Genomic DNA, 27,597 nt, shown 5'->3' with positions numbered 1-27,597 from the left:
TAGGCTATATAGTCCATGGGGTCGCGAAGAGCCGGTCGGACACGACTGAGCGACTTCACTTTCACTTTTCACTTTCACGCATTGGAGAAGGAAATGGCAACCCATTCCAGTGTTCTTGCCTGGAGAATCCCAGGGACAGAGGAGCCTGGTGGGCTGCCGTCTATGGGGTCGCACAGAGTCGGAACGACTGACGCGACTTAGCAGCAGCAGCATCCCCTATTAAATGGGCAAAATTCAAGTTTGACTACAATGAAAGCTATAGAAAAATGGATATTCTTTTACACTGCTAGAGAAAAATGGAAAATGGTACAATTCCTATGGAGAAGCTGATCCTTTATAGAAAAATCTCTCTTTCAGACTCCAGGGCTAAGAAGGATCAGGTGTCAAAACGGAAACAAGGGAAGAATTAAAGAGAATATCCTAAAATGGCCTTAACTCACTATGAAATAAAGTCTCCCTTCTAAGCAATGTTCATTCTTTTCAGTTGCATAATACCTAAAATTCTGTTCTCACCTATAATATATATATGTCTATTACTTGGTAGTCAATTTAACAAGATATAAAACTGATGTTAAAACAGTACAAAACAGATTTGATTACTTTTCATTGAGCGTGCATCTTCGGTCTGTGGGATGACCATTGTATGACTTGAGACTCTCGGTAAGCTGTGAGTACAATTTGTCAGCCATCGGGAGAGGAATGCCGTCCCATACCATGATGAGCACCACCATCACAGCTGTTGGGCAGTGGTGGCCTGTACGCTGTCGAACCAGACAAAGAACTTTCTCTTCGTCGCTGCTTCTTCTTAAAACCTGCCAAAACAGAATGTATACATTTATGGAAAACAAGAAACCTAATGTCAAACGCAGTGGATATTGCTTTTAAAGCTCTTCATCACTACATTCTAGTTTTTTAAACTTACTATTTCTTAAAGAATTGACGCCTATAAGGCCTTTAGCTGTTAGACTAGCTGCCTCCATACAACTCATCACAGGGTATCCAAGGTTACTTGACTAACAAACAACAGGCTGAACAGAAATCTGTGGAAACAGTTTGTGTTTTATTTCACTGTTAACACAGTATTGCAAAACAGACAACAGAGAATCCCATGGAAAAGAGCCTAATTAACTCATCTGCTCTTCCATAATTGTCACAATAGGACAAATCTAGCTAAATGGAAATAACCTAGTACTCCCAACATTAAAAATAAACTCTGAGCACTGATATTTAGCATCTGAGGAAAATTGTGGATATTTGCCTTGGGCAAATGGTTTTGCCATATAAAAAACAATTCATATGTACATAAAGCAATATTCCTGCAATTTTTTTCCATGCTGCCACAGATAGTTATCATACCCATCTTAAGATTAAGATGTTCCAGCTGACAGACAAAACAAATTATAAGTAATTTTGAATTTATCTTACACTGCATCATACACATGGGTAGCTAAAAAAAGATTCATAAGTATTTAAAATACTGTCCAGTGGTCCTAGTGTTTACTTTTGTTAATTACATTTAATTACTATGCTTAAAACTCCTTCCATATATCACATATTACAGACAGACTAATTAGATCAATCAGTATGTACTCAGTAAATGATGAAACTGCCCACCCCTGTGACGACAATGGAGCACACAATAGCATAATTAATATTCCATTTTTGTTGCTATAATATTACAAAAACTTGAGATGAAACTTCTTAAGATGTTAGTTACCCAATATCACTTTCTTCTGTCACTCCAGATGGTTAACAATCATTGCTACCAAGGCATCCCTTGAGTAGAGTTGGCTTTAGGACCTTCCCCCTAAACACAATTATTTACATTAAAAAAATTTTCTATGTTTTTATGTCCTTTTACAGCCAAAAAATACATTTGCTTCCAAATAAGCTCAAATGCAAAATGATATTGTATCAAACAAAGTCACACCAGATAAACTTCATGCTGTCAAACCAAAAAGTTATAGTGATAGAGTCTTTGTGTAGGAAATGCTAAAATGCTATTTATTCATTGTATTCATGCCTTTTCTAGACCTGTCATAGCTCTTTCAGTGAATAAAAGAAAATTAAGCAAAATGAGTCTGTAAAAGTTTCAATAAGCTGCTTAAGTATCACTATCTTATGGATATTTATGTTCACTCAAAATTCATATAATGAATGCCAAATCTAAACAATGGTATCAATAGAGCCTCTGGGAGATGCAGATGATTAGGTCATGAGGAGGAAGCCCTCACTAATGGCATCAGTGTTCTTATAAAAGAGACCCCTTTGTCTCTTTAGCTTCTTCTACCATTTGAAGACACAGGGAGAAAAAGGACCCACCAATCATGCTGGCACCCTGATCCTCAACTTAAAAACCACAGAACTGTGAGAACTGAATTTGCTGTTTATAAGCCATCCATTCTGGTATTTTCTCTAGTACTCTAATCAGAGTAGGACAAATATTAAACTTCTATGAAATGTTTGAAAATTATAGAAATATTATTGAAAGAAATTAAAGAAGACCTAAATAAATGGATATACTATTTTCATGGAATAGTAATTATTATAATGATGTTAATTTCCCCAAAGTTTGTTGCTAGATTTGATACAATTCCAATCAAAGCCCTACTAGAATTAGTTTTGTTTGGGCATGGAAATGGACAAAGGTTTTACAAAGTTTATATGGAAATGCAAAGGACCAAGAAGTGGAAAAAAAGGAACAAAGACAGAAAAAATGATTAATCAAGTATCAAGACTGATTGCAAAGATATGATAATTAAAACAGTTTAGTATTGGTGCAATAACAGATAAGGAGATCAATGGAATAAAACAGAATGCAGGAGAGCCATATATATGTGGTCACTTGACTATGACAAATGATACCGCAGTCCAATGCAAAAAGTAATCTTTTCCACAAACTGTAGTGGACAGACATCCATATGGGGGGGAAAAATGAATCTTGATGCCTAATTCACACCAGTAACAAATTATACTGTAGATCTAATAAGTTTTTAGAAGAAAATACCTTCATGACCTTGGAGTGGCTATAATATTTTAAAACAGATGACCAAATTTAATAATTCTAAAGGAAAATGTTAAGAAATTGGAATATACTAAGAACTCCTGTTTATCATAAATATTAACTAATAAAGGATTAAGAAAGCATAAAAGCAATCAGTACAATGGGAGACATATCTGCAATATATATAAACAACAAACTATTTTTACCCAAAATATATAAAGAACTTCCTCAAATGAGTAATAAAAGCAAAACAGAAAATTGGCCAAGAAAGTTAAACAAACAAACACAACATCCAAACAGATGATGAGCATATGAAAATATGCTCAACATTATTAGTCATCTAAGCACTACATATGTGAATGGGGTTTTAAAATGGTTTAACTGCCAAGCAAAACAGTATGAAGTTCCTCAAAAAATTAAAAATAGAACCAGCAGTCATATGATCCAGCAATCCCACTTCTGAATATATACCAGAAAGAAATGAAAATAAAGTCTGAAACAAATCTTTGCATTCCCATGTCCATTTCATCACTATTCACAAGAGCCCTGAGGTAAAAGTGATACCCAAATGGTCATCAATAGATGAAAGGATAAACAAAATATTGTATATGCACACAAAGAATAGACACAAAAAGGAAGGAAATCCTGTCACACACTGCAAATGAATGAACCTTGAGGACATAATTCAAAATGAAATAAAACAGTCATGAAAAAGCAAACATTTTAGGAGTTATCTAAAGTAGTCAAATTCATAGAAACATAAACTAGAATGGTGTTAGGGCAAGGGTGATAGACATTGTTTAATGGGGACAGAATTTCTTATACGCAAGAAAATGTTTGGGAGATCTGTTTCAGAACAATGTGAATATATAATACTACTGAACTGTACACTCAAAAATGGTTAAGATGGTACATTTTTTATTATCGCTATTTTACCACAATTTTTTTTTAAAAAAAAGGAAAGGAAAGGAATGAAAAAGAAAATGTCATTTGAGAAAGATGTACATTATTGCAACTTGTACATTATTCATGAGAATGCAAAAACAGATAACCATTTTGGAAAACTGTATTGACCCAAGCTGCACATAGGCAACACCCCCACTATCTCCTAGCAATTCCACTTCTAGGTATAAAACAAACAGAAATATATTTTTGTATTTCCCAAAGACAGCACCACTATTCATGACTACCTCAAACTGATAACAACACAAACATTAATCACCAGAGAACAGCTCAATAAGATGAGAATTCTCTAACAATGCTTAGTCTCACAATTATACTGCTATGAGATAGTTGATATATGCAGAAGACCACATACTGCAAGACTGCATTTACATAAGGTTCAAATTAGACAGGATTAATCAATAACAGTAGGGGGCAGGAGAGTGATTCAGAGGGGCAAGTAATATTGACTGTTGGTTACACAAGATTGTGCACTTTAGAAAACTTGTGATCGAAGAATTTCTGAAGTCTTCTACATGTATGTTATACTAAAATAATGTACTTAAATCTAAATTTAAAACAAAAACCCAAAACTGCTTAGTCACTTACTGGCTCATGACACTGTAGCAAGTTTCTTAACTTTGCTATAGTAGCACAGACATAGGATCTAATAAATATTAGCCACTAAGTTTTTTTGCTTTTTTAATACATACTTGGCTCCTGAGAACAGAACTCAGCTCATGGAAGACTCTCATTAAATATTTGTTGAACGAATGGTTAAAAACCACAAAAACCCAATGTGGTTGGATTTTATAAAACTTTCAAAAACAAGTTATGCTATTAATAAGACAGAATCTCTCATTTCAGAAACAGTCCAACAAACAGTCCAAATTTTAAAACATTTGGCAAAAATCACATTTTTTGGTAACTGGAACAAAATATTAATTGGTGAGTGGTTGAAGCCAGGGTCTCACAACAGATTCACTTTACTTTTTACTTATTTACCGTGGCCAAGCACCATGTGGGATCTTAGTTCTCTGTCTAGGGATGGAATCCTGTGCCACCTGCATTGGAAGCATGGAATCTTAATGACTGGACCTCCAAGGGAGTCCCCAGAATCACTTTAGATGGTAAATGATGTGTCCAAAATCTGAGTAATGTAATGTTCATGACTACTGTCCTGTCACTTTTAATAGTCTTATTGTATGACATGCAAGTGTTATATCTTATGAAACACCATACATTCTTTTAATACTTGTGCTAAAAACATACCCCATACTGAATACTGCCACTTCCCTTTCACTTCTCACTTCCATGCATTGGAGAAGGAAACGGCAACCCACTCCAGTGTTCTTGCCTGGAGAATCCCAGGGACGCGGGAGCCTGGTGGGCTGCCGTCTATGGGGTCACACAGAGTCGGACACGACTGAAGTGACTTAGCAGCAGCAGCAGCAGCAGCAGCAGCCATTTCCTACTCCAGGGGATCTTCCTGACCCAGGGATTGAACCAGCGTCTCTTGTGTCTCCTGTATTGGCAGGCAGATTCTTTACCACTGCACCACCTTGAAAGCCCTCATGGATATTACCCTTCGTAAAAAACTGAAAAAATAGTTTGCCACCAGAAATAAGCTAGTATTGGATTGGCAAAAAAAAAAAAAAAATCATTCAGGTTTATCTGTAAGATCACATGGAAAAACCTGAAAGAACTTTTTTGGCCAAGCCAATACAATGGCAATTCTAAGATTTTTGAAAAAATGGTCTACAAAGTAAAGGTGTTATTTAAGGAAGAATTCTGCCACTTGCAGTCATATCAAGTGGACCCTGTGATTATAAACCTCCCTTCATTAAATTAATATACATAATTGGATCAATTTCTGAGATAACTTCTTGCTCAGTTTTTAAGATGTAGCTCAAAGGTCAACAGCTCATTAAAGTCCTTCCTGTACCCACCAAAAGTTGCTCTCAGCTACCTCCCTCTCTGCTCCCTCTAGAAGCCATTCTCAAGCAGGCGAGTGATAGGGGATTAACTAGCACATGTGTAGTCATGAACAAGATCACCTAAGAGGGTATATTATAGACAGCCTGACTTGAGCAGGTGAAGAGTGATGGGGGAGACCTGTTTTTCCCCTAGAAACCAGGCGAAACTTCCCAGAAGAGGGAGTAGAACCAATAGTTTGAACTGCTTCAGAAAGGTTCTGAGGATTTAGACTTTCTTTGGCAGATAAAGTATCAGTAGTAATCATTGGGATAGTGCTGAATAGCTCCAGAAGTGGCGATAAAAGATCAGTCTGATGATCATTAGGAAAAGATTTCCTAGCTATTTCTATGATGGAGTCCCTTATTCTGGATTATCAATTATTCTGCTTCAGTAGCCTATCTATGTACAGCTCTGAAATGCACAATCTAAACTATTTCTGTTAACTTGGTCTGGATGGGATAACCTATTTAAATTCTAAACTGGGAGCTTTTGAGGCATGATAGACCATGATCAAGAATAATAATCTCAGATAGTCTAAATAACCTCTGACCATCTAGTAGGTTTAAGGCCACTCTGGAGAGAGAAGACTGCTCTGAGAAACAAAGTTACTGTTGTAATTTATGAGAAAGCAGCTGTAGGTAACAATTTTTTTATATTCTTAAGACATAGAAGAAAACAAAAAATATGGAAAGAAAAATCTCAAAAATGGAGGGCAGTTTCTACATAGCAGTCAAGCTTGACTTCTAGCCATAGTACATTTACATGGGTAATAGAATTACTTAAGTAGTTTTTTATTCCCCTGACTCCAAAATCCAGAGAATTATATACACACTCTTGCTTTGCACAAACAATAAAATAATAATAATGTTGATGAATAGTATGCTTGCATTTAATTATCTTCCATTATAATCATTGGAGAAGGAAATGGCAACCCACTCCAGTGTTCTTGCCTGGAGAATCCCAGGGACGGGGGAGCCTGGTGGGCTGCCGTCTGTGGGGTCGCACAGAGTCGGACACGACTGAAGTGACTTAGCAGCAGCAGCATAATCATTAATTTACCTTATAGTATAGCCTAATAATTATATAACTGTTCTTTTGGAAACACAGCATCGTGTTTGTTGGGTCAGAATTACAACATTTACTGGTACCTGCAGATATCTGAACAAAGGCTAATCAAACTATTGTTTCTGAAAACTAGAATTAAAGGTGATTTTTAAAACATACTTTAAAAACAAGTATTATTATAATTGGGAGACAATTATTTTTTATACATTTGAGTCCTCCTAGGAAACTCAACAGAGGGCTTCCCTGTGGCTCAGACGGTAAGTAAACTCCAGAGAAGCAAAACTTTACTGGATTTTTAAAGAGAATAACACAGGTGGCTACTTATAAATTTTGAAGACTCAAAGGTTTAATATATACCAGCAAGAATCAAATAGAAATTTGGTTTACAGCTTCAATTAAACATTAAATAAAATATAGCTGTGAGGATTATCTTAAGGGAAATGCATGTAAGTAAATCTTAATTAAGTTGTTCCTAGATGGAAGGTCAGACATTAAAAGATTTTTTAGTCACCCATCTATTCCCTATTGTACATATACTTAGTTTCTGAAAGTTCATAGGAAAGAATAAATGAACATTAAGTCATGAAAAAGACTTTTTACATATGAAAGATAAATGTCCTTTTAAATTTAAAAGTTTTCTGCAGAGCTATAACAAAAAACATAGTACCAGCTTAGGAATGGTATTCCCTAATGGGTCAATGACCAACAGCAGAAAACAGGGGCAAATTTCCTGGTGGTCCAGTGGTTAGGACGCCAAGTTTCCACTGCAGAGGACACAAGATCAATCCCTAGTCTGGGAAGTAAGACTCTGCATGCAGTGAGGTGCAACCAAATTAAAAAAAAAAAACTTTTTTAACCAAATACTAAATCAATACATAAAATTATAAGAATACGGGAGACACTATTTTTATAGTATTAGGGTGGAAAAAGTTTTCACAGCAAGATGAAAAATCTTTAAGGCACGTATTAAGTGACATAAGTTTGACCTGCTGAACATTTCAAGCTCCTATAAAATAGGTCTTCCCTGGTGGCTCAGACAGTGAAGAATCTGCCTGAAATGAAGGAGACTTGGGTTCGATCCCTGGGTTGAAAAGATTCCCCTGAAGAAGGGAATGGCTATACTCCAGCATTCTTGCCTGAGAACTCCATGGACAGAGTAGCCAGGAAGGCTACAGTCCAAAAGAATAGGACATAACCCAGCAGCTAACACTTTCACTTTCATACTAAGATAACTGTCAGATCACTAAAACTAAAAGAAAATCTAGTATGAGATAATGGCAAATATATGATAAAGTGTTATTTATAAAAATACAAAAAATAACATCAACAAAAAAAGGCTATGAAGAGTGAATTCATAGAATAAAATAAAAATGGATAATAAATATATAAAGAAACCTAATTTTACTACTTAAATGCAAATTTAATCAAGGTAGTTATTTTTAATTGCTAGTTAACAATGACAAAATAGATTTTTCACCAGTAGATAAATATATTTTTTCTATTTAAATGTTTCAACAATAAGAAAGAGATTTATTCTTTATCATGAATTAAGAATTTGGTGATGGTGAAAACCAGGACAACCTCGTATAACAATTATCCTCCAATTAAAATTTTTTTTTAAAAACTGGGAAAAATTTATCCATTTCCAGCAATTTTTTTCTTACAGTAAACTAGTTCTTTGATGTCTATTTTAAAAAAAATTTATAATAGTGAATTCAAACCACTCCTGAAGAATTGAGCTATATATTCCATTTCAGTATGCAGAGAAGCAAAATCTCATGACTAGTTTCTGCTAAAAAAAACATTCTTGAAATTTAGGAAGTTGGAGAATTATTAATATATTGACTTCACTCTTCTGCTTAACATACTTCAGCAGGTACCCAATTTTTAACATCCTAAGTCTTCATTTGGGTATACTCAAAATTGCTAAAAATCATTATCTCTAAAGGAGAAAACTAAGATGTGTTTCAAAATTTTAAATTGTTTTGAAATTTAATATGGAGTTTTAATTTTCTACGTGGATACAAATTAACACTGAATTTAATTTTACTGTTATTTTATTGTTCTTTTTAAATTTTTAAAAAATTTTAATTGGAGGATAATTGCCTTACAATATTATATTGGCTTCCAGCATACAACAATGTGAATCAGCGATAAGAATACATATGTCCCCTATTTTTATTACACAATTTAAAGAAAGGAAATTAAATAGTCCTTGTAATATTAACCTTAGCAGTAAAGATTCGAAGGTAACTGCTACTGCTAAGTCACTTCAGTCGTGTCCGACTCTGTGCGACCCCATAGACGGCAGCCCACCAGGCTTCCCCATCCCTGGGATTCTCCAGGAAAGAACACTGGAGTGGGTTGCCATTTCCTTCTCCAATGCATGCAAGTGAAAAGGGAAAGTGAAGTCGCTCCGTCATGTCCGACTCTTAGAGACCCCATGGACTAAAGCCTACCAGGCCCCTCCATCCATGGGATTTTCCAGACAAGAGTACTGGAGTGGGGTGCCATTGCCTTCTCTGCGAAGGCAACTAGGTTCCTGCATAAGCTCAAACAAAAATCCATGGTCCGCAGAATAGACTATAGTTAAAGCTAGGAGCCATTTATGTCAAGTGTGGCTTACATTAATTACCCAAGAGAGATCACTTTTTGAGTTTATCCATAACCGTGAGAGAAAATTAGAGTTAAATTTTCAATACAAAATGATGGAGGCCGTCCCCACCTCTCAAAACCCAAAATCATCCACTGATTAAGACCTTTAAATCTTTCTTCTCTTCCTTCCCTTCCCTGTTCACCTGGAACTACCACAGCCTTGTAAACTGACTATGTGCTATGCTTAGTTGCTCAGTTGTGTTCTACTCTTTGCGATCCCATGGACTGCAGCCCACCAGGCTCCTCTGTCCATGGGATTCTCCAGACAAGAATACTGGAGTGGGTTGCCATTCCCTTCTCCCAGGGATCTTCCCGACCCAGGGATTGAAACTGGGTCTCTTGCATTGCAGGCAGATTCTTTAAAGTCTGAGCTACTAGGGAAGCCCCAGTAAAAAAAATAAGTAAAAAAAAAATAATAATTTAAATATGTCCTATATATTATAGCTAATGAACTTCAACCCCACTTTTGGAGGGATGGTGGTGATTGGATGCATGAGAGGTTTTCTTGAGTTGGTGTGATGATTTATTTCTTAACCTGGATGATTTGATTTTGTAAAACTTCAGTGGCCTGCACACTTATGATTTGTGTAGTTTTGTGTATTTTACAGTTCAATAAAAACTTTCCTTAAAAAATGAATTCTATAAGCAAGTCAATTAGTTCAATTTAGTGACTCAGTTGTGTCTCACTCTTTGTGACCCCATGGAGTGTAGCACGCCAGCCTTCCCTGTCCATCATCAATGCCCAGAGCTTGCTCAAACTCATGTCCATGGAGTCAGTCGTGGCATCCAACAATCTCATCCTCTGTCGTCCCCTTCTCTTCCCACCTTTAATCTTTCCCAGCATCAGGGTCTTTTCAAATGAGTCAATTCTTTACATCAGGTGGCCAAAGTATTGGAGTTTCAGATTCACCATCAGTTCTCCCAAAGAATATTCAGGACTGATTTCCTTTAGGATTGACTGGTTTGGTCTCGTAGTCCAAGAGACTCTCAAGAGTCTTCTCCAACACCACAGTTCAAAAGCATCAATTCTTTGGCGCTCAGCTTTCTTTACAGTCCAACTTTCACATCCATACATGACTACTGGAAAAACCATAGCTTTGACTAGATGGACTTTGTTGCCAAAGTAATGTCTCTGCTTTTTAATATACTGTCTAGGTTGGTCATAGCTTTTCTTCCAAGGAACAAAAATCTTTTAATTTCATGGCTGCCGTCACCATCTGCAGTAATTTTGGAGCCCCCAGAAACAAACTCAGTCACTGTTTCCATTGTTTCCCCATCTATTTTTCCATGAAGTGACAGGACCAGATGACATGATCTTAGTTTTCTCAATGTTGAGTTTTAAGCCAACTTTTTCACTCTCCTCTTTCACTTTCATCAAGAGGCGCTTTACTTCTTTGCTTTCTGCCATAAGGAAGGTGTCATCTGCATCTGAGGTTATTGATATTTCTCTCTCCTTCATTCAGCCAGGCATTTCGAATGATGTATTCTGCATATAAATTAAATAAGCAGGGTGACAATATACAGCCTTGACATACTCCTTTCCCGATTTTGAACCAGTCCGTTGTTTCAGGTCTGGTTCTAACTGTTGCTTCTTGACCTGCATACAGATTTCTCAGGAGGCAGGTCAGGTGGTCTGGTATCCCCATCTCTTTAAGAATTTCCCACAATATGTTCTGATCCACATAGTCAAAGGCTTTGGTTTAGTAAATAACGCAGAAGTAGATGTTTTTCTGGAACTCTCTTTTTCTTTGATCCAACAGACGTTGGCAATTTGATCTTACTATAAACAAGTAAGCAAACATAAAAGTAGTTCTAATGGTACATTGGTAAACAGTAGTGAAGAAAAATGTTTTATAACAAAAAAAGAAAGAACAGTGAAAAGGTAAGTCAGTACCAACCCCTCTGGTGTTTGCCCAATTTTAATCACTGAAGTATTAAATGGTTTTTTTCACATTAGCAAGATTTTGCAGATAGTAGCCAGCCCATGACTGCCTGTTTATTATTCTGACATGGTAATACACATAGAGTGCCTGATCTGGGCACAGACATAAGCAGCACTGTGGTGTAGCCTGAAGACAATCAAGGCAGGTTAAGAGTCAAAATCTTGGAAGAAAGGAATTCATAAAAAGGGAAGTCTTTGAAGATATGTGTTTAAATCAAGGCAAGATGGTTTTAAAACCTTTAGATACATCAGCTTCATTTACAAAACACCCTAAAAACTCTGATCACTTCACACCCAAATAGGCAATAAAACATTCAGTAGTACACATTGTCACACCTGCTCTACTGACTAATAACAATCCTAGGTAGGGAAACCCATGAACTTGGTTGGGCCTGGTGTGAATTTCTCAGCATTTGAGTCATTTGTAGTAAAGGGCATTAACAGAGCTTAGTATATTAAAGAAACTATATTGCCCTTTCCATCAAAATTTACTGAATAACAAGATATAACTACTTCCTGCCAAGACACAAAATGACAGAAGGAAGAGTTAGAAACGTCTGTCAAAAATTAACAATTATGGGAAAGTGTTAAAGACCACCTAGCAAAGAAGAAAGATTTTGAAGAAAAGATTAAAACTGTTTTTAAGAACAAATGCAAAATATAGTGAGATTGGCTTAGAAAGTTCTGCTCCCAGTTAGAATATGTTGTTAGGCTTCCTGTGTGTGACCTAACCCTAACAACTCCCTTCAAGAAAAGAAGGCAAGTGCAGCATGATAAAAGTAGGATAGAATTCAACCACTAGGGACTTCCCTGGTGGTTCAGTGGCTAAAACTGCATGCTGCCAGTGCAGGGGGCCTGGGTTGGATCCCCGGTTGGGGAACTAGATCCAACATGCTGCTACTGAGACCAGTGAAGCCAAATAAAAAATTAACAAATAAATATCTTAAAAAGAATTCAACCACTATTACCACACGTAAGTCTGCACACACACGAGAAAATATACATCAAATCACAAAATGCTTGATTTAGGTTAATGTTTAATATCAAATACAGGACAAATGTAAAGTATGCAAGATGAAAAGTAAGTTTAAGGCAATACTATATATATATATATATATATAAATTCTGCAATGCAACCTAAAAATTCTATCAGTGGTGTTGGAAAAGACTCTTGAGAGTCCCTTGGACTGCAAGAAGAGCCAACCAGTCCATCCTAAAGGAGATCAGTCCTGGGTGTTCGTTGGAAGGACTGATGTTGAAGCTGAAACTCCAATAATTTGGCCACCTGATGCAAAGAGCTGACTCATTTGAAAAGACCCTGATGCTGGGAAAGATTGACGGCAGGAGGAGAAGGGGACGACAGAGGATAAGATGGTTGGAGATGGCATTACCAACTCAATGGACGTGGGTTTGGGTGGACTCTGGAAGTTGGTGATGGACAGGGAGGCCTGGCATGCTGCAGTTCATGGGGTCGCAAAGAGTCAGACACAACTGAGTGACTGAACTGAACTGAACTGCATTACTGTTTTTTTTTTTTTGCATTACTGTTATTCTAGAGAAGGGATGAAAAAAAGGAAGAATCATCCAAAATCCTACCACTTAACTCAGCCACCTTGCTCTTTTGGATCACTTAGTCAAGGGGAAGCCAGCTGCCATGAGTATACCTTCATGCCTTGCTGGTTTAGTTGCTATGTCTTGTCTGACTCTTGAGATCCCATAGACTGTAGTCTCCGAGGTTCCTCTGTCCATGGGATTTCCCAGGCAAAAATACTGGAGTTGGAGTGGGTTGCCATTTCCTTCTCCTCATGCTTTGTTACTTAAAAGCAAGTAAGTAAAAAAATATCAAACAGATACAGATTAACAAACCTATGTAAATTATCAGTGTCAAATATTGGGAACCAATCCTTACTCCTTATTTCTACAAATGTGCAAGGTATGATGTAGGGGCAAAATACAAAAGCACAGTAACCGTACCATAAGGAAATATAAAAGGTGGGGAGATGGTTCTTAGGGTCTCTGAGAACCTAGCAATGTTGTATTTTTCACCAGGTAGTAGCTTGTGTGCTCAGTTGCGTCCGACTCTTTGTGACCCTGTGAACTGTAGCCCACCAGGCTCCTCTGTCCATGGGATTTTTCAGACAAGAATATTGGAAAATGGGTTGCCATTTCCTTCTCCAGGTAGTAGCTTGATGTGTATTCAATTTATAATTATAGGTAAACTCTAACTTTATTACCTTTTTTCTTGAAATATTCCATAATGAAGAATGTTGGTGTTTAACAGCATTATTTTGTGAATTAAGATCTACAGATTAACGTTTTTTTGCCTTTTTGAGAAGCTAGAGCTAAGGAAGATAGTTACATTTTATAATGTCAATGTAGTATCTTAAACATATTGATGCGGGTTTACCTGATAGCTCAGAAGCTAAACAATCTGCCTGCAGTGAGGGAGATGGGTTCTATTCCTGGGTTGGGAAGATATCCGGGAGAAGAGAATGGTTACTCACTCCAGTATTCTTGCCTGGAGAATTCCATGAACAGAGGAGCCTGGCGGGCTGCAGTCCATGGGGTTGCAAAGAGTCAGACCCAAGTGAATGACTTGACACTTTCACTTAGCATATTGATATTTTTAGTGAAGAAGTGATACTGAATTTTATGAATAGCCTGTCTCCAAGATGCCCCCAATCATCACCACCACCTAATATTTTGTCTCCTCATAGTCCTCTCCTACACTAAATAAGGGACAGCTATGCAGCAACTTCTGAGGTTAATGTCATAAATGACATTGTGGCTTCCTTGTTATATTTTGATTGACTCACCCTGGGGAAAAATAAACTGCTATGACTGAGAAAACACTTAAGAAGTCCTATGATAAGAAAGTGAGTCTTGGGACTTCCCTGGCAATCCAGCGGTTAAGAATCCTTCTAGCGACCTATTGCATGACACATGGAACTCTGCTCAAAGTCATGCACCAGGCTGGAGGGAGAGGGATTTGGAGGAGAATGAATACACACATAGGTATGGCTGAGTCCCTTTGCTGTTCACCTGGAACTAGCACAGCATTGTTAATCAGCTATATGCCAACACAAAATAAAAAGTTCAAAGTTTGGGGGGAAAAAAAGAATCCGCCTTGCAGTACAGGAGACCTGGGTTCCATCAAAGGTCAGGGAACTATGGGACAACTAAGTCCTCATGCCACAACTAGAGAGTCCGAGCACTGCAATGAAATATTCCACATGAACAAGTATCCCAAGTGCCGCATCTAAGACCTGACATATCCAAATAAACAATATAACTAAAGCCTCCTGCAAATGACATGGGAAGTAGACTCTAGCAACTTCCTCTCCAGTCAAGTTCTGAACTGATGAAGCCCTCTTCTGGAAGCACCCTCCTAAGTTCCCACAGACAGATTTCTGACTCACAAAATTGATGAGATAATAAATGTTTGTCGCTCAGAGCTACTAAATCTGAGTAATCTGTAAAGCACCAACAATAAAGCTCATCAATAATAATACTTAAATAAGCTTAAAAGTGAAAGTGAAATTGTGTCTGACTCTTTGCGACCTTGTGGACTGTAGCCTACCAGGCTCCTCTGTCCATGAGATTTTCCAGGCAAGAATACTGGAGTGGGTTGCCATTTCCTTCTCCTCAGAATGCTCTTTATAAAACATAAACCAGATAGATAACATGTGTGTGTGTGTGTGTGCATGCGTGCATGTTCAGTCCATTAAGTTGTGTCCCACTCTTTGAGACCCCATGGACTGTAGCCCACCAGACTCCTCTGGCCATGGGATTCTGTGGACAAGAATACTGGAGTGGAGACTTCCCTGGTGGATCAGTGGCTAAGACTCCATGCTCCCAAATCAGGGGGCCCGAGTTCAATATCCAAGTGCCCCAATTAAGATTTGGTACGGCCAAATAAATTAATTAACAGTTAAAAGAATACTGGATTGGGTTGCCATGCTCTCCACCAGGGGATCTTCCCGACTCATGGATCAAACCCGGGTCTCCTGCAACTCCTGCATTGCAGGTAGATTCTTTACCACTGGAACACGAGGGAAGTCATAGGGATTTTAAGATATCCCAAGTTAAAATACTTGAAAGATTTCATATTCATGGACTAAAACTCACGATGGCCTAATAAAACCATTTAGGCTATTGCTTCTGCCAACATTTCACATTCACTTGTTTCCATTCTCTACCTCCTTTACTTCACTAGATTTCTGATTATTAAAGAATGTACTGTCTCCCTCAACCTTTGTACCTGCTTTTTTCTCTGACTAGGAATGTTCTTCCTTATGCTCTTAGGGGTATTCTTTGCATACAAGCCTCCTTCTTGTCACTCAGTTCTCAGCTTAAAAGTTCTCTCCCAAAGAGGCCTTCCCTGATGACCCTTAAGGAGAAAACTCTGGAAGGTCTCTACTAAAAAGAGGAAAAAGATAAGTAAATTTAAATTTGGAATTACTTTATTAGAATAAGCGTATTAAATGAAAAAAAGAATTTACTAGTTTAAATTTTAAAGGGGAATATAAATTTGTCATTATATATTATATGATTGTACACCTGAGATACACAAGAGAAATAAATTGAAAAACAGGAATCATGTAAACTATGGGGAAAAAAACACTACAGAAGGACAAAGAAAGACATCAACAAACAGAAAAGGATAGCATGTAGGGTCAGAAGACTAAATGTCAAAAATGTAAATTCTCCAAATTCTCTCGCCAATGATTTCAATCAAAATATCAAAAGAAATTTATTATTACAAAGACACTGGTGATTATAAACTCATATGGAAAAATAAACAAGGCAAGAAGAGTCAGGAAATTGCTGAAGGATTAGCTCTATCAGATATGAAATACATTTTTAAACCCAAATAATCAGAATAAGTTGATTATGATGCAGGAGAAACATAACAATGTGGTAGAATACAAAATCTAAATATGAACAAATATATCAATAGGAAGTAGATGAACAATTATTTAGGTAAGTAGTGTTGTTTAACTGGGTAGTCAGTTGAAAAAATATAAGTTGTGACTAACATTTTACATACAAGAGGAATAAAATAAGTAGGTGTATGAAAATGAAATAAAAAAAGAAAAATGAAACCATTCAAATATTATAAAAAGAAAATGTGAAAAATATTTATAAGCTAGAGGTTGTAAAAGTTTTTCTAATTAAGATACACTAAAGTCATAAGCAATGGCAACCCACTCCAGTACTCTTGTCTGGAGACGCATGGACGGAGGAGCCTGGTGGGCTGTAGTCCATGGGGTCGCAAAGAGTCGGACACGAATGAGCGACTTCACTTTCACTTTCCAGTTTCATGCATTGGAGACGAAAATGGCAACCCACTCCAGTGTTCTTGCCTGGAGAATCCCAGAGACGGGGAAGCCTGGTGGGCTGCCGTCTATGGGGTCGCAGAGTCAGAACACGACTGAAGCAACTTAGCAGCAGCAGCAGCAGCAGAGCCATAACAGCAAAGTTTTTCATTAAAAATTTATCTTAAATTTTCATCTCATTTAAAATTCAGAATGTTAAAAAAATATGACAAAGAAGGACTTCCTTGGCTGTTCAGTGGTTAAGACTATGCTTCCATTGAAAGGGGCTTGAGTTTCATCGCTTGTCAGGGAACTAAGATCCCCCAAATTTAAAAAAAAAAACAAAAAATAAAAAAAAGCAAACAGAAAACATATTTGCAACTTATCACAAATGGTTAATTTTCTAAAGAACCTTCTATAAAAATCAATAGAAGCCAAATAACGCAACAGAAAAAAATGGACAATGTGTATTATTTATTACTTTAAAATGTTTTGAAACAACAACTTTTTCAAGAGTGAATAAAATATAAAAATCACTAAATCACCGACTCGATGGACATGAATTTGAGTGAACTCTGGGAGTTGGTGATGGACAGGGAGGCCTGGCGTGCTGCAATTCATGAGGTCACAAAGAGTTGGACACGACTGAGCGACTGAACTGAAGTGAAACAGTGTTTAGGTTTATCTTCATCAAAACTCTTACATGCGGTGATTGACCTGTTTGGGTTTATGTTGTGGAAAACCATGTAACTTTCACAGCTGAGTTGACAGGAGTGTACACAGCAAGACAAGAAGCTGATCCTTGGGAAACAGGACTTCACAAACACTGACATCATCCCGCTCCAAGTCACCTCAAACACTAACATGAAGGAAGCATCAGGGAAAATTCTACACTTCTAGGGAGCATTTCAGAAAATTTTAGTTCTTGAGAAGCAAGATGACTCCAGGAAACACTCGTGTTACTACAGAGTAAGCGAACTTTAGTCCAAAATGTGTTTGTGATAGCTGATATGTCTCAGGGCCAGTTTCTTCCCATCTACACAATGAAATGACTGATAAACTTTAATTCACACTTGTATCCCCAGTATCTAGCCTGGAGCCTGCCAATGAAAAGTTCTCAATAAATACAAGTTCCTTCACTTACCTTTCTCATCCTAAAATTCTATTTATCTTCCAAATTCACCCACACTGAACAAATTAAAGGCAGGTATCTTATTTGGGACTCAATTCTACTGCACAAAACAGAAAACTTCCTAATAGGTTTTAAAGATGTGAAAACCAAAAAATTCTGTTATGTTAGAGAAATCCAGGTTTAAGAAGCCTGAGGATGGGACTTCCCTGGTGGCCCAGAGGTTGATTCCGAGCTCCCAAAACAGGGGGCCCAGGTTCAATCCCTGATTAGGAAACTAGATCATACAGCAGTTCTACTGGTATCAGAGATGCAGGCTCCTGTCGTCTCCCCATCCTAAAATATATTTTCTATTATCAAGTCAATTCGTAGTATCACATGATTTCTGTATCTCCAACTATTGAACCCATGTTCTATATATGATGAGGGAAAGGAGACAGATACGAAAGAGTACATTCTGTATGGCTCTAATTCTATAGAAACTATCTAAAAGATCTTTATAGACATGGAGGTTAAAATAGTGGTTATTATACATGGAGTTACCAATGGGGAGCAGGCAAAGGGAGCCTTCAGGGGTGCTACAAAGATTTACATCGCTGTCTGGAGTAGTGTTATATGTGCAGAGAATCACTTGATATTTTGACAAGACTATGCACTCCAAATAGACTGAGGAAACTGGAAGTATTCTAACACACTTAGTGTTCACGCCCAGTTCTCGTGCTATCACTGCTGTCACCTTCCAACTGTTGGTTGAAAAATAACCAAGATAGGGATTTCCCTGGCAGTGCAGCGGTTAGGATTCCCTGTGCTCCCACTGTAGGGAGCATAGGTTTGATCCTTGGTCAGGGAACTAAGATCCCACATGCCAGATCAAAAACAAAAACAAAACAAAGACATACAGTTTTCTAGAAGAGATGCAGGTGCACCAATCGTCTTGCTTCAGGAATAGCCAGGTCCAAACCCTCTTTTTTTTTTTTTTTTAATGTTTTTTTGTTCTTCTGAAATGGGCATAAAAATAATGAGTTTTATTTTTCCAAAATCTTAAGAGTCCCTCTGTGGGGATTAATGAGGCAATGTATGTCAAGTACTTAACATGGTGCCTGATATTTAATGAAAGGTAGTGGTTACTGTTATTATTTATTATCATCATGATAGTCGTCATTACAAACAAATGATAGGACAGGATCTCAAATGATCCTTTAGTGCAAATTTCCAAAGAAACTGATCAACATACTTGTAAATGTGAATATCTTCCTGAAAATATACATTTGGCTAGGCAGGTAATGACATTGTTTCTCTGTCGAGAACTTTCAAAAGAAGCTAAATCCAGTTCTTACCTCTGATAGCACCACAGTTTTAGAAAACTCAAAGTAGTTATAGAAATAATTTTGGAAATATATTGTAAAATTTTTGATTTTGCCTTCAATACTGCATGACCTTCATTAAGGTGGCCCCATGAAACAAATGGGCTTTCCTGGTAGCTCAGCTGGTAAAGAATCCGGCTGCAATGCAGGAGACCCTGGTTCGATTCCTGGGTTGGGAAGATCCCCTGGAGAAGGGATAGGCTACCCACTCCAGTGTTCTTGGGCTTCCCTGGTGGCTCAGATAGTAAAGAATCCACCTGCAATGCAGGAGACCTGGGTTCAGTCCCTGGTTTGGGAAGATCCCCTGGAAAAGGGAATGGCAACCCATTCCAGAATTCTTGTCTGGAGATTTCCATGGACAGAGAAGCCTGGCAGGCTATAGTCCATGGGGTTGCAATGAGTCAGACATGACTGAGCAAGTAAAACACATACATATATATTTACTTACTATTTATTTATGCTGTCTAATTATAAGAGCACTCTACACTCTCTAAAAAGTAACAACAATAACAAACAAACAAAAAAAACCTGGTAAGAATGATGACTCTAGATCACTACATACAGATTAGGAACGCCATACCCTTTTGTTCATTAATATAAAAAGCCCAGGCTAAGACAGATAGCTTCCTTATTTCCTTGGGAATAAGGGAAGTGGGTATTTTCCTAGTCCATGTTTTCATGGAAAAAATTACTGACTTAGTTTTTATGTAGAGTAAATCCATTTTGGAAAATGTATAAGTACAAAATACTTACCCACTTAGCAACTGGACACCCATTAGAGCTTTTTCCTTCTTTCCCCGTGTACACTACTATTTCTATCCTTACTGCATTTCCTTTTTGACCATACCTAAGTATGAAACACAGTGAATGGAAAATCATTGAAATAAACTTTTAACATCGTTATGGGAATAAGATTTACAGAAGCACAAAAATCAAACACTCCTCATAATAATAACTTTGTTAAAAATGTACTTGTGTGTGGCAGATATTTTTGTTGTCCAGTTCTATTTACTTGTCCTTAAGGATCACTTTTTTAAAAAATGGCCTGGCTCCAAGACAAGCAAAACCAATGTGAATGTAGTGTTGACAAAGGTAATTTTAACTATTTCTATGATTATACAGTAACAGGAAAATAAGTATGTCTGCATTTAACAAAGACAGCCTTGCTTCGTGAGGGTCTTTATTGAGTTCCCAATGGCTCATGTGAATGACTTGGCAGGAACACCAGGACACTGGGCTTTTCCTGGGTGCTAAGAAACATCCAACTCATATTCCTGAAGGTTTTCCATTCACCTCCTGTTTGTTCCCAGAGAGTATATCTCTGCATTGAGTTAGGTCCCCAATAATCAATGATTTTAACAGGGAAGCATATTTCCTCACCTATTCTCCATGATTTCCCTGACAGCAGCAACACTTGGTCCTGCCCCAAGGTGTGTATAATATGGGCCTTTGTCTTTTTGTATAACTCGATCTGTGGAAGGAACAAGATTATTAGACCCAAAGCTTTACAGAATTGCATAGGGGCGCGGAAGAGCTAGTTTTACTTTTTTTTTTTTTTTAATTCAGAACAATGAATCTTGACAAGATTTTGGTAAGCTTTAGTAATTAAAAACTGGGACAACAGACCCTGGAGTGTAACTTATGCCTTTTTTCTGCTCCTAATTAATCCATTCTTTCCTGAGAATCAGAGGAGGAAAAACATATTTTAAGTTGTGGTTAACATTTATTCTCAGATCTTCTGCTTTTAAAAAGACCTATAAAAATTGAGGTACGAAATTAAGTTATCCTAGAGCAATACATCTTAAAAGCTTTGCCTCAGAATCCTATTAAAATTGAGCCCCCCCAAAAAATTGAGCCCAACAATTGCACTGCTAATTTATTTTACTACACACATGCATAATTATTTATAATGCACGTGTACACAAGAATCTTCATTGTTACAATAATATGTAATATCAAAAGAGAGAAAAATGGAATCTTCCAATTAAATAATAGTTAAAATTTAGGGTTATTTATACAGTGGAATATGATACAGCTATTAAAACAATAGCATTTACAGACATTGAAAAATCCAAGTTAAAAAGCAAGCTGTAAAAGTAGTATGTTTTAAAAGCCTTAAATTTTGTAAAACTTATAAAATTTTTTTTACAAAAAATTTTTGTGAATATTAAAATCACTAACAATATTAATTCAATAGAAAAACTGTAACAGCTAGTTTCCTCTAAAAAAAGATATTCGCACCACATTTCTGTACCATTTGAGTTTTTGTGAGTATGAATTAAGTACTTCTTAGAAAATGTCATTTTTAATTTGGCCTCTGAGAATCATGTCTAACTAGAATCATTGGGGAATGCATGTCTACCTACATCAGAAGGCTATTACTTACCATTTTAATTGGATATCCAATAAAATATAGGATTATTTTTGTGGCTACTTAAGCAAGATAGCAGTGAATAATTTTTTATTTATTGGTGATCTAGGGCAGGACTTCCCAGGTGTCTCAGTGGTAAAGAATCTGCCTGCCAATACGGGAGACATGGATTCGATGCCTAGGTCGGGAAGATCCCCTGGATAAAGAAGCAGCAACCCACTCCAGGATTCTTTCCTAGGAAATCCCATGGACAGAAGAGCCTGACAGGCTACAGTCCATGGGGTTGCAAAAGAGTTGGACATGACTTAGTGACTAAACAATACAACAATCTAAGGCAATGGTTCTTAATCATGGATGGTTTTGCCAAAGGGGATATTTAGCACTATTTTGAGTTATGACAACTGTATGCATGTATGTGTGTGCGTTTTTGCTAGCTAGTGAGAAGAGGCCAGGGAGGCCACTAAACAGCCTACAACAGATAAAGCAACAGGTAACAAATACACAGATAGCAAAGAATTACCCCGCCTAAAATGTCAGTAAATTTGAGGAACACTAACTACCCTAGTTTTGCTAGGACATAACACTTTCTTAGAAATCCTTTACCCTTGGATATGATTGGGATACTTTACCCTCACTTGGGATGATTTCTGAGTCTGCTCTTTTGTTTTTCTTTTTAAATTCCCATCTCTACACAATGAACACAATAATCTCAAATGGAACAATTATAGGAAAACATGTAACTGACAGTGTATTATTACATAGTTCCAGGTCCACTGCAGATACTGAATAAACTTGAAAGCCTGGCTGTCTCAATTCCTACAATGTTACAAGATAGTATGTATAAGGAAAGAGTTTTCAAACTAGCTAATCATCTTATCGAAACGATGTATAGGGTTAAATTAGACTAGCTCAGGTCTATAACATATTTATGGCATTTTAAAGACTTCTTTTCCATGTTTAATGACTTATTAAAAAAAAAAAAGGTCTCTTTTTCAGATTTTTGATGCAAGAGGATGGAAGTTACAAATACAGCCTCTGGAGTTGGGACTGCCTGTCTTTGAATTCCGGTTGAATCATTTACTAGCCATCAACTTCTCTGATTCAATCTCTTCACTTATAAAATGGGGATAATGAGCATTCCCTTTGGTGGGTTTTTGTTAATATAACAAGTCAAGGATGCAGCAGTTATGAGACTTGCAGGGAAAGATCTGGAATCTGAGCCATTATTATTACCACACTCTCCTGTCCTTGGTCTGAGAATCTCTCTTTCCCAATTCAACCCACTCAGACAGCGCTGTCACCCCTCCAGACTGTCCGACCCTTCTAAAAGGCTCTTCATTCTGAGAGGAGCCTATCTTTGGTGCCTGGCATGAGGTAGGCTGTCAAAATAGTGCTGAATGATGGGCAGAAAAATGGAAGGATTCATTTCAGAATATTAAATGCACTTTGAATAATCAAGAACTGAAAGTAATTGTTATACTTCACTATTTTTTCTATTGTGGTTAAAAAAGTATATCAGAATGATATACTTACTCCATCCTTCCAATCAGTCCTTTAAGTACCCATTCTTGAATCTACCAATGAATCATTTTCTTCTTGACTGGATTAGCAATTACACAGATACTTTTCTTATGGTTATTTAAGTTATATATATATTTTATGTTCTCTGCATACATGTTTAAAATGTACAACTTAAAAATACTTGATTTTAAACAAAAGGCCTAAGGGTTGAAATTTTTCTGAATATAGGAAGAATAAACTGTGATAAAGTATTAAGGGATTCATTCTTATGATGTGCACAATAAACAACTTGAGAGACATCTAGCTTGAGCGAACTCCAATTTTCCACTTAAGAAAGTTTCTGGAGTACCAGTTGCATTTCCCATTTATCTGAGCTGCATGAAAAAAAGGTCCCACAGAAAAATGGATATAGAATTATTTAGTCCATCCTAGCTAGAATATGAATGGGGCCAAAATGTCACATAAAAAAACACAAATCAAACTTTATTTGATAATGACTTGAGGCAATTAAGGCAAAAAAAAAGAAAAAAATGAAACACACATGCATACACTTACCAAGACAGTTGCAAGTAGGCAATTCAGAATCTTTCGTTGTGGACACAAGGGTTTTTGTAGGATTGGTAAAGAAGTTCATCGCATAATCATTAAAAGTTTTCTGTGCACTGTTTATTGGGGAAAATTCTGATGTTCCAACACTAGATGAACAGACATCCTCTTCATTTTTGGTAGAAACCACTGTAATTCCACCTGAACATACTACATTTAGGTTCCTGAGAATTTGTGCTGGGTCTGGTAAAGGGGTCTCATGAGAGATACCAGGAAATGTTGGCAGTCTCTGATGCATGAGTTGGTCTTTAACATCCTCTTGGAACTGTCTTTGGTCACTGCCATCCAGGACATTAGCACACTGGTTGGTTGGAGAGGCTGGCTGGAGTAAAGGATGAGCTTTCTGATTGACATTCACTGTTGGCTGTACCTGAGTATATGCATTTTCTGAAAATGCCTGCCCAGTGGATTCTGTTTTTAACGGGATTATGGGGATAGAATCCAAGGGTTCAACCTTCATCTTTTCCTGTGCTAATTCAGGATAATATCTCTCAAATTTTATCTGAGCAAGTGGAGGAAATAATTTTTTGTGTTCTAATGCTGAACTTGTTTGAGTCAGTGGTTTCCACACTTTAGTTAGGGGAGGAATTTTCCCCAACAGAATGGGAAAATCATGTGGACCAAATTGACCAAATCTTTGAAATTTAGATGCTATCCAAATGTCATGTAATTTACTATACTCATATGACAACTGTTCCTGCTTTTTCTGGTCATTTTCTTGACAACTTATGACCATGTGCTTTTTTTTCCGTCTATCTCTTGATGGAGTAGATTTTGTCTTTTTCTGGATTGTGTTCTTTTGCTTTATTACTGATGAGCCTTGATTATTTTGAACACTGGAAGGTGGTTTCTGTGGTGGTGTGCCCATCTCCTGGTTATACTTTTGCTGTACATTATATGCAACAAGGCTTGTTGGTGTACTTTCAACTTTTTTGTCCTCTGGTTTCACATAATTGAATTTAATCATTGATGCAAGTTGTGTTAACTGTGCGGCAACATCTTCTTCTATTTTACTGTGAACTGAATCTTGACATGATGAATCATCCTTTGAATCCACCTTGATGCTGTTGTCCAGTGACTGGTTACAATACTCTGATTTGCTAGTTATTGTGGTCAACTGCTGCAAATTCCTAGAACTGTCAAGAGTAATCCTACCTTGCACAATATTTTTATTGGTATCAGTTTTAGATGAATTTGAATTTGGTATAAAAAGTGAATTTGTGACGGTTGAATTTTCCTGTGCCTTTGTGGATGCTTGGTCACTAGGTGAGCTGTTGTGTGACTTAGAAATGATATTTTGGCCATTGAACACTACAGCATTGCACGAGCTTTGCTTTTCCAAAGACGGACAGTGATGAAGGCTCTGTGACTCCCCTTTTAAGTTTGGGTCTTGGAAGTCTTTTCTCACAGAATACAGAATAGCTTTACAGCTGCTAAGCAAACTAGCTGTTCTCTGTTCTGTTTCTTCATCCTTCTCTGACTTTGATGGAGAGGAATTTTCTGATGGGGCTTCTGAAAGTTGTGTGAGAGCTTCTATGGCCACTACTTGTTCTAGTGTTAATCTCCTATCTTTCATTAGGGATAGGAGACTTGGTTGAAGTGTTGATCCTTCTTTTAGTTCTCTATTTGCTATAATTTCTAGGGATTTTGGTTGATCACTTTCATTGTGTATAGTAGTATGACTATTTGAGTTGCAGTTCACAGGATCTGGGAAAGACTTACAATTAAAGCCAGGCTTCTGAATAACCAAAACATTACTCTTCCCCTTGAGATGATCACAGCTCGCACTAGAAGCAATGGTGCTCATGACATTGTTATGATTTGCGGTGTCTTTCAGGAATTTATAAGGATTGTTTTCAAATGCCTTGCCAAGTTCTTCAATGTTGATTTTTTTAAAAGACAAATTTGTTTCAGTTGGTAAATAGTGTACATTTTTAATGCCATTTCTTACAGTTTGTGCAAACAATTTCTGAGGTTCAAGGAGGTCAGTAAGTAGAATTTTTTTCCTGTCATCTTCAGAGTTTTTCAAATTTTCAACTTCTGTTTTAATTGTATTAAATTCTCCTTTGACATGATCAGTTAAGTGTGATTTCTTGTTTTGTGTCCAATTCTCCACTTCAATACCTGTCATACTTTCTTCATTTTTAGTTACATTTTCTAAGGTACATGAATTCAATTCCAATCTCTGTTCTTCCTCATGAGCACAACTACTGTATTCCATGGATTCTGACTTGGGGCCATTTACCAGTTTGTTGTCAAAATCTGCCTATAAAATAAACACAGAAATTACTCATATAATCTACTCCGATACCTGAGGAAGAGTCATAAGAACTTTACAATTTAAAAGCAACTAAATGTGAAGTCCCTGAAAACATTTTATTTTCACTTTTTATATTTTCTAATAATTTATAAAAAATCAATAAGGGGAAAAGAAAAAAGAGAGGTAGAAACCATTATAATCCCATGCCTGTTAATGTTTTGGTATACTCATTTTTTCAAAAATAAAATTTTTTTACAATTAAAAAAAAATTGTAAAATATTTTCACAATTGGTGTCATGGCAACCCTCTCCAGTGTTCTTGCCTGGAGAATCCCAGGGACAGGGGAGCCTGGTGGGCTGCTGTCTCTGGGGTCGCAGAGAGTCGGACACGACTTAAGCGACTTAGCAGCAGCAGCAGCAGCAATGAGCAATACCTACTATTTCAATGCAAACTGTAATGAGACACACACATACAAAAAAATCATACATCATCATAGGTAAATCTATGGCTGGTTCACGTTGATGTAAAGCAATTATCCTTCAATTAAAATAAATAAATTAAAAAATATATAAATCATAAATACTTATATAGCTTGCTGAGTTTTCACAAAACTGCTATGTACCCAAATCCCACCAAGAAATTTACATCTAATAAACAAGGTCCTACATTATCGCACATAGTATATTTAATATCTTATGATAAACCATAATGGAAAAGAATATAAAAAAGAATTTATATACATATAACAAACACTTTGCTGTACAGCAGTTACACTGCAAATCAACTATATTTTGATAAAAAAAATTTTTAATTAATTTTTAAAAACTTATCATCATCACTCCAAAACCAAAGCGTAACCACTGATTTGGCATCTTAGATTTCTTTTGCTTATATCCTTACTTTATACAACTGACTTTCTTTTACTCAAAATTTTGTTTGTGGTAGTCTTCCATGTTGTAAAGTATAATTGTAATCCATTGATTCCTCCTGCTATACAGTAATTCATTAATTGAATATACAATGTATTTTTGTGTTCTACTGTAGATGGACATTCATTTTTACGTTTTTGGCTACAACAAAGTACACTATAACATATTACTGTTATCTTTTGGTGAACTTATATATACATGGGGTGGAGGGAAGTGCTGGATCATTCAGTGTGTGTATTAATATATGTGCATGCACCTTCAGCTTTAGGAGACAGGCCAAATAATTTTCTACAGTAGCTATCGATATATACTCCCACAAGAATTATTAATATGTTTCCATTTTTATTAACAATTAGTTCACATTCTTATCAAAACTTAGCATTTTCTGTCTTAACACATTAACCATTAGGGTGAGTGGGTAGTGACATCCCTTTTTAAAATTTTTTTGAGATGAACTTCCCATAAGATAAAATTCGTCATTTTACTATTTCAAGTTGTATAATTCTGTGATTGT

The 27,597-nt window shown here is 36.7% G+C and overlaps 1 protein-coding gene across 4 annotated transcripts in view; it reads right to left on the bottom strand.

Annotated features, from left to right (window-relative positions):
- Positions 1–27,597, bottom strand: part of TET1 (tet methylcytosine dioxygenase 1) — a 133,646-nt gene that overhangs the window by 21,583 nt on the left and 84,466 nt on the right. For all 4 annotated transcript variants that reach the window (XM_061405159.1, XM_061405160.1, XM_061405163.1 and 1 more), the window contains 4 exons: positions 23,844–26,160; positions 20,777–20,867; positions 20,150–20,243; positions 601–812 (listed from right to left, as the gene is read on the bottom strand). In XM_061405159.1, the coding sequence (XP_061261143.1) occupies positions 601–812; positions 20,150–20,243; positions 20,777–20,867; positions 23,844–26,160 (2,714 nt within the window). The remainder of the gene's footprint in view (positions 1–600; positions 813–20,149; positions 20,244–20,776; positions 20,868–23,843; positions 26,161–27,597) is intronic.

Source organism: Bos javanicus, chromosome 28 (genome assembly GCF_032452875.1).
Source record: "Bos javanicus breed banteng chromosome 28, ARS-OSU_banteng_1.0, whole genome shotgun sequence".
NCBI classification, from domain to species: domain Eukaryota; kingdom Metazoa; phylum Chordata; class Mammalia; order Artiodactyla; family Bovidae; genus Bos; species Bos javanicus.
The sequence above is the reverse complement of the archived record's forward strand: the minus strand, read 5'-3'. Positions and strand labels throughout refer to the sequence as shown.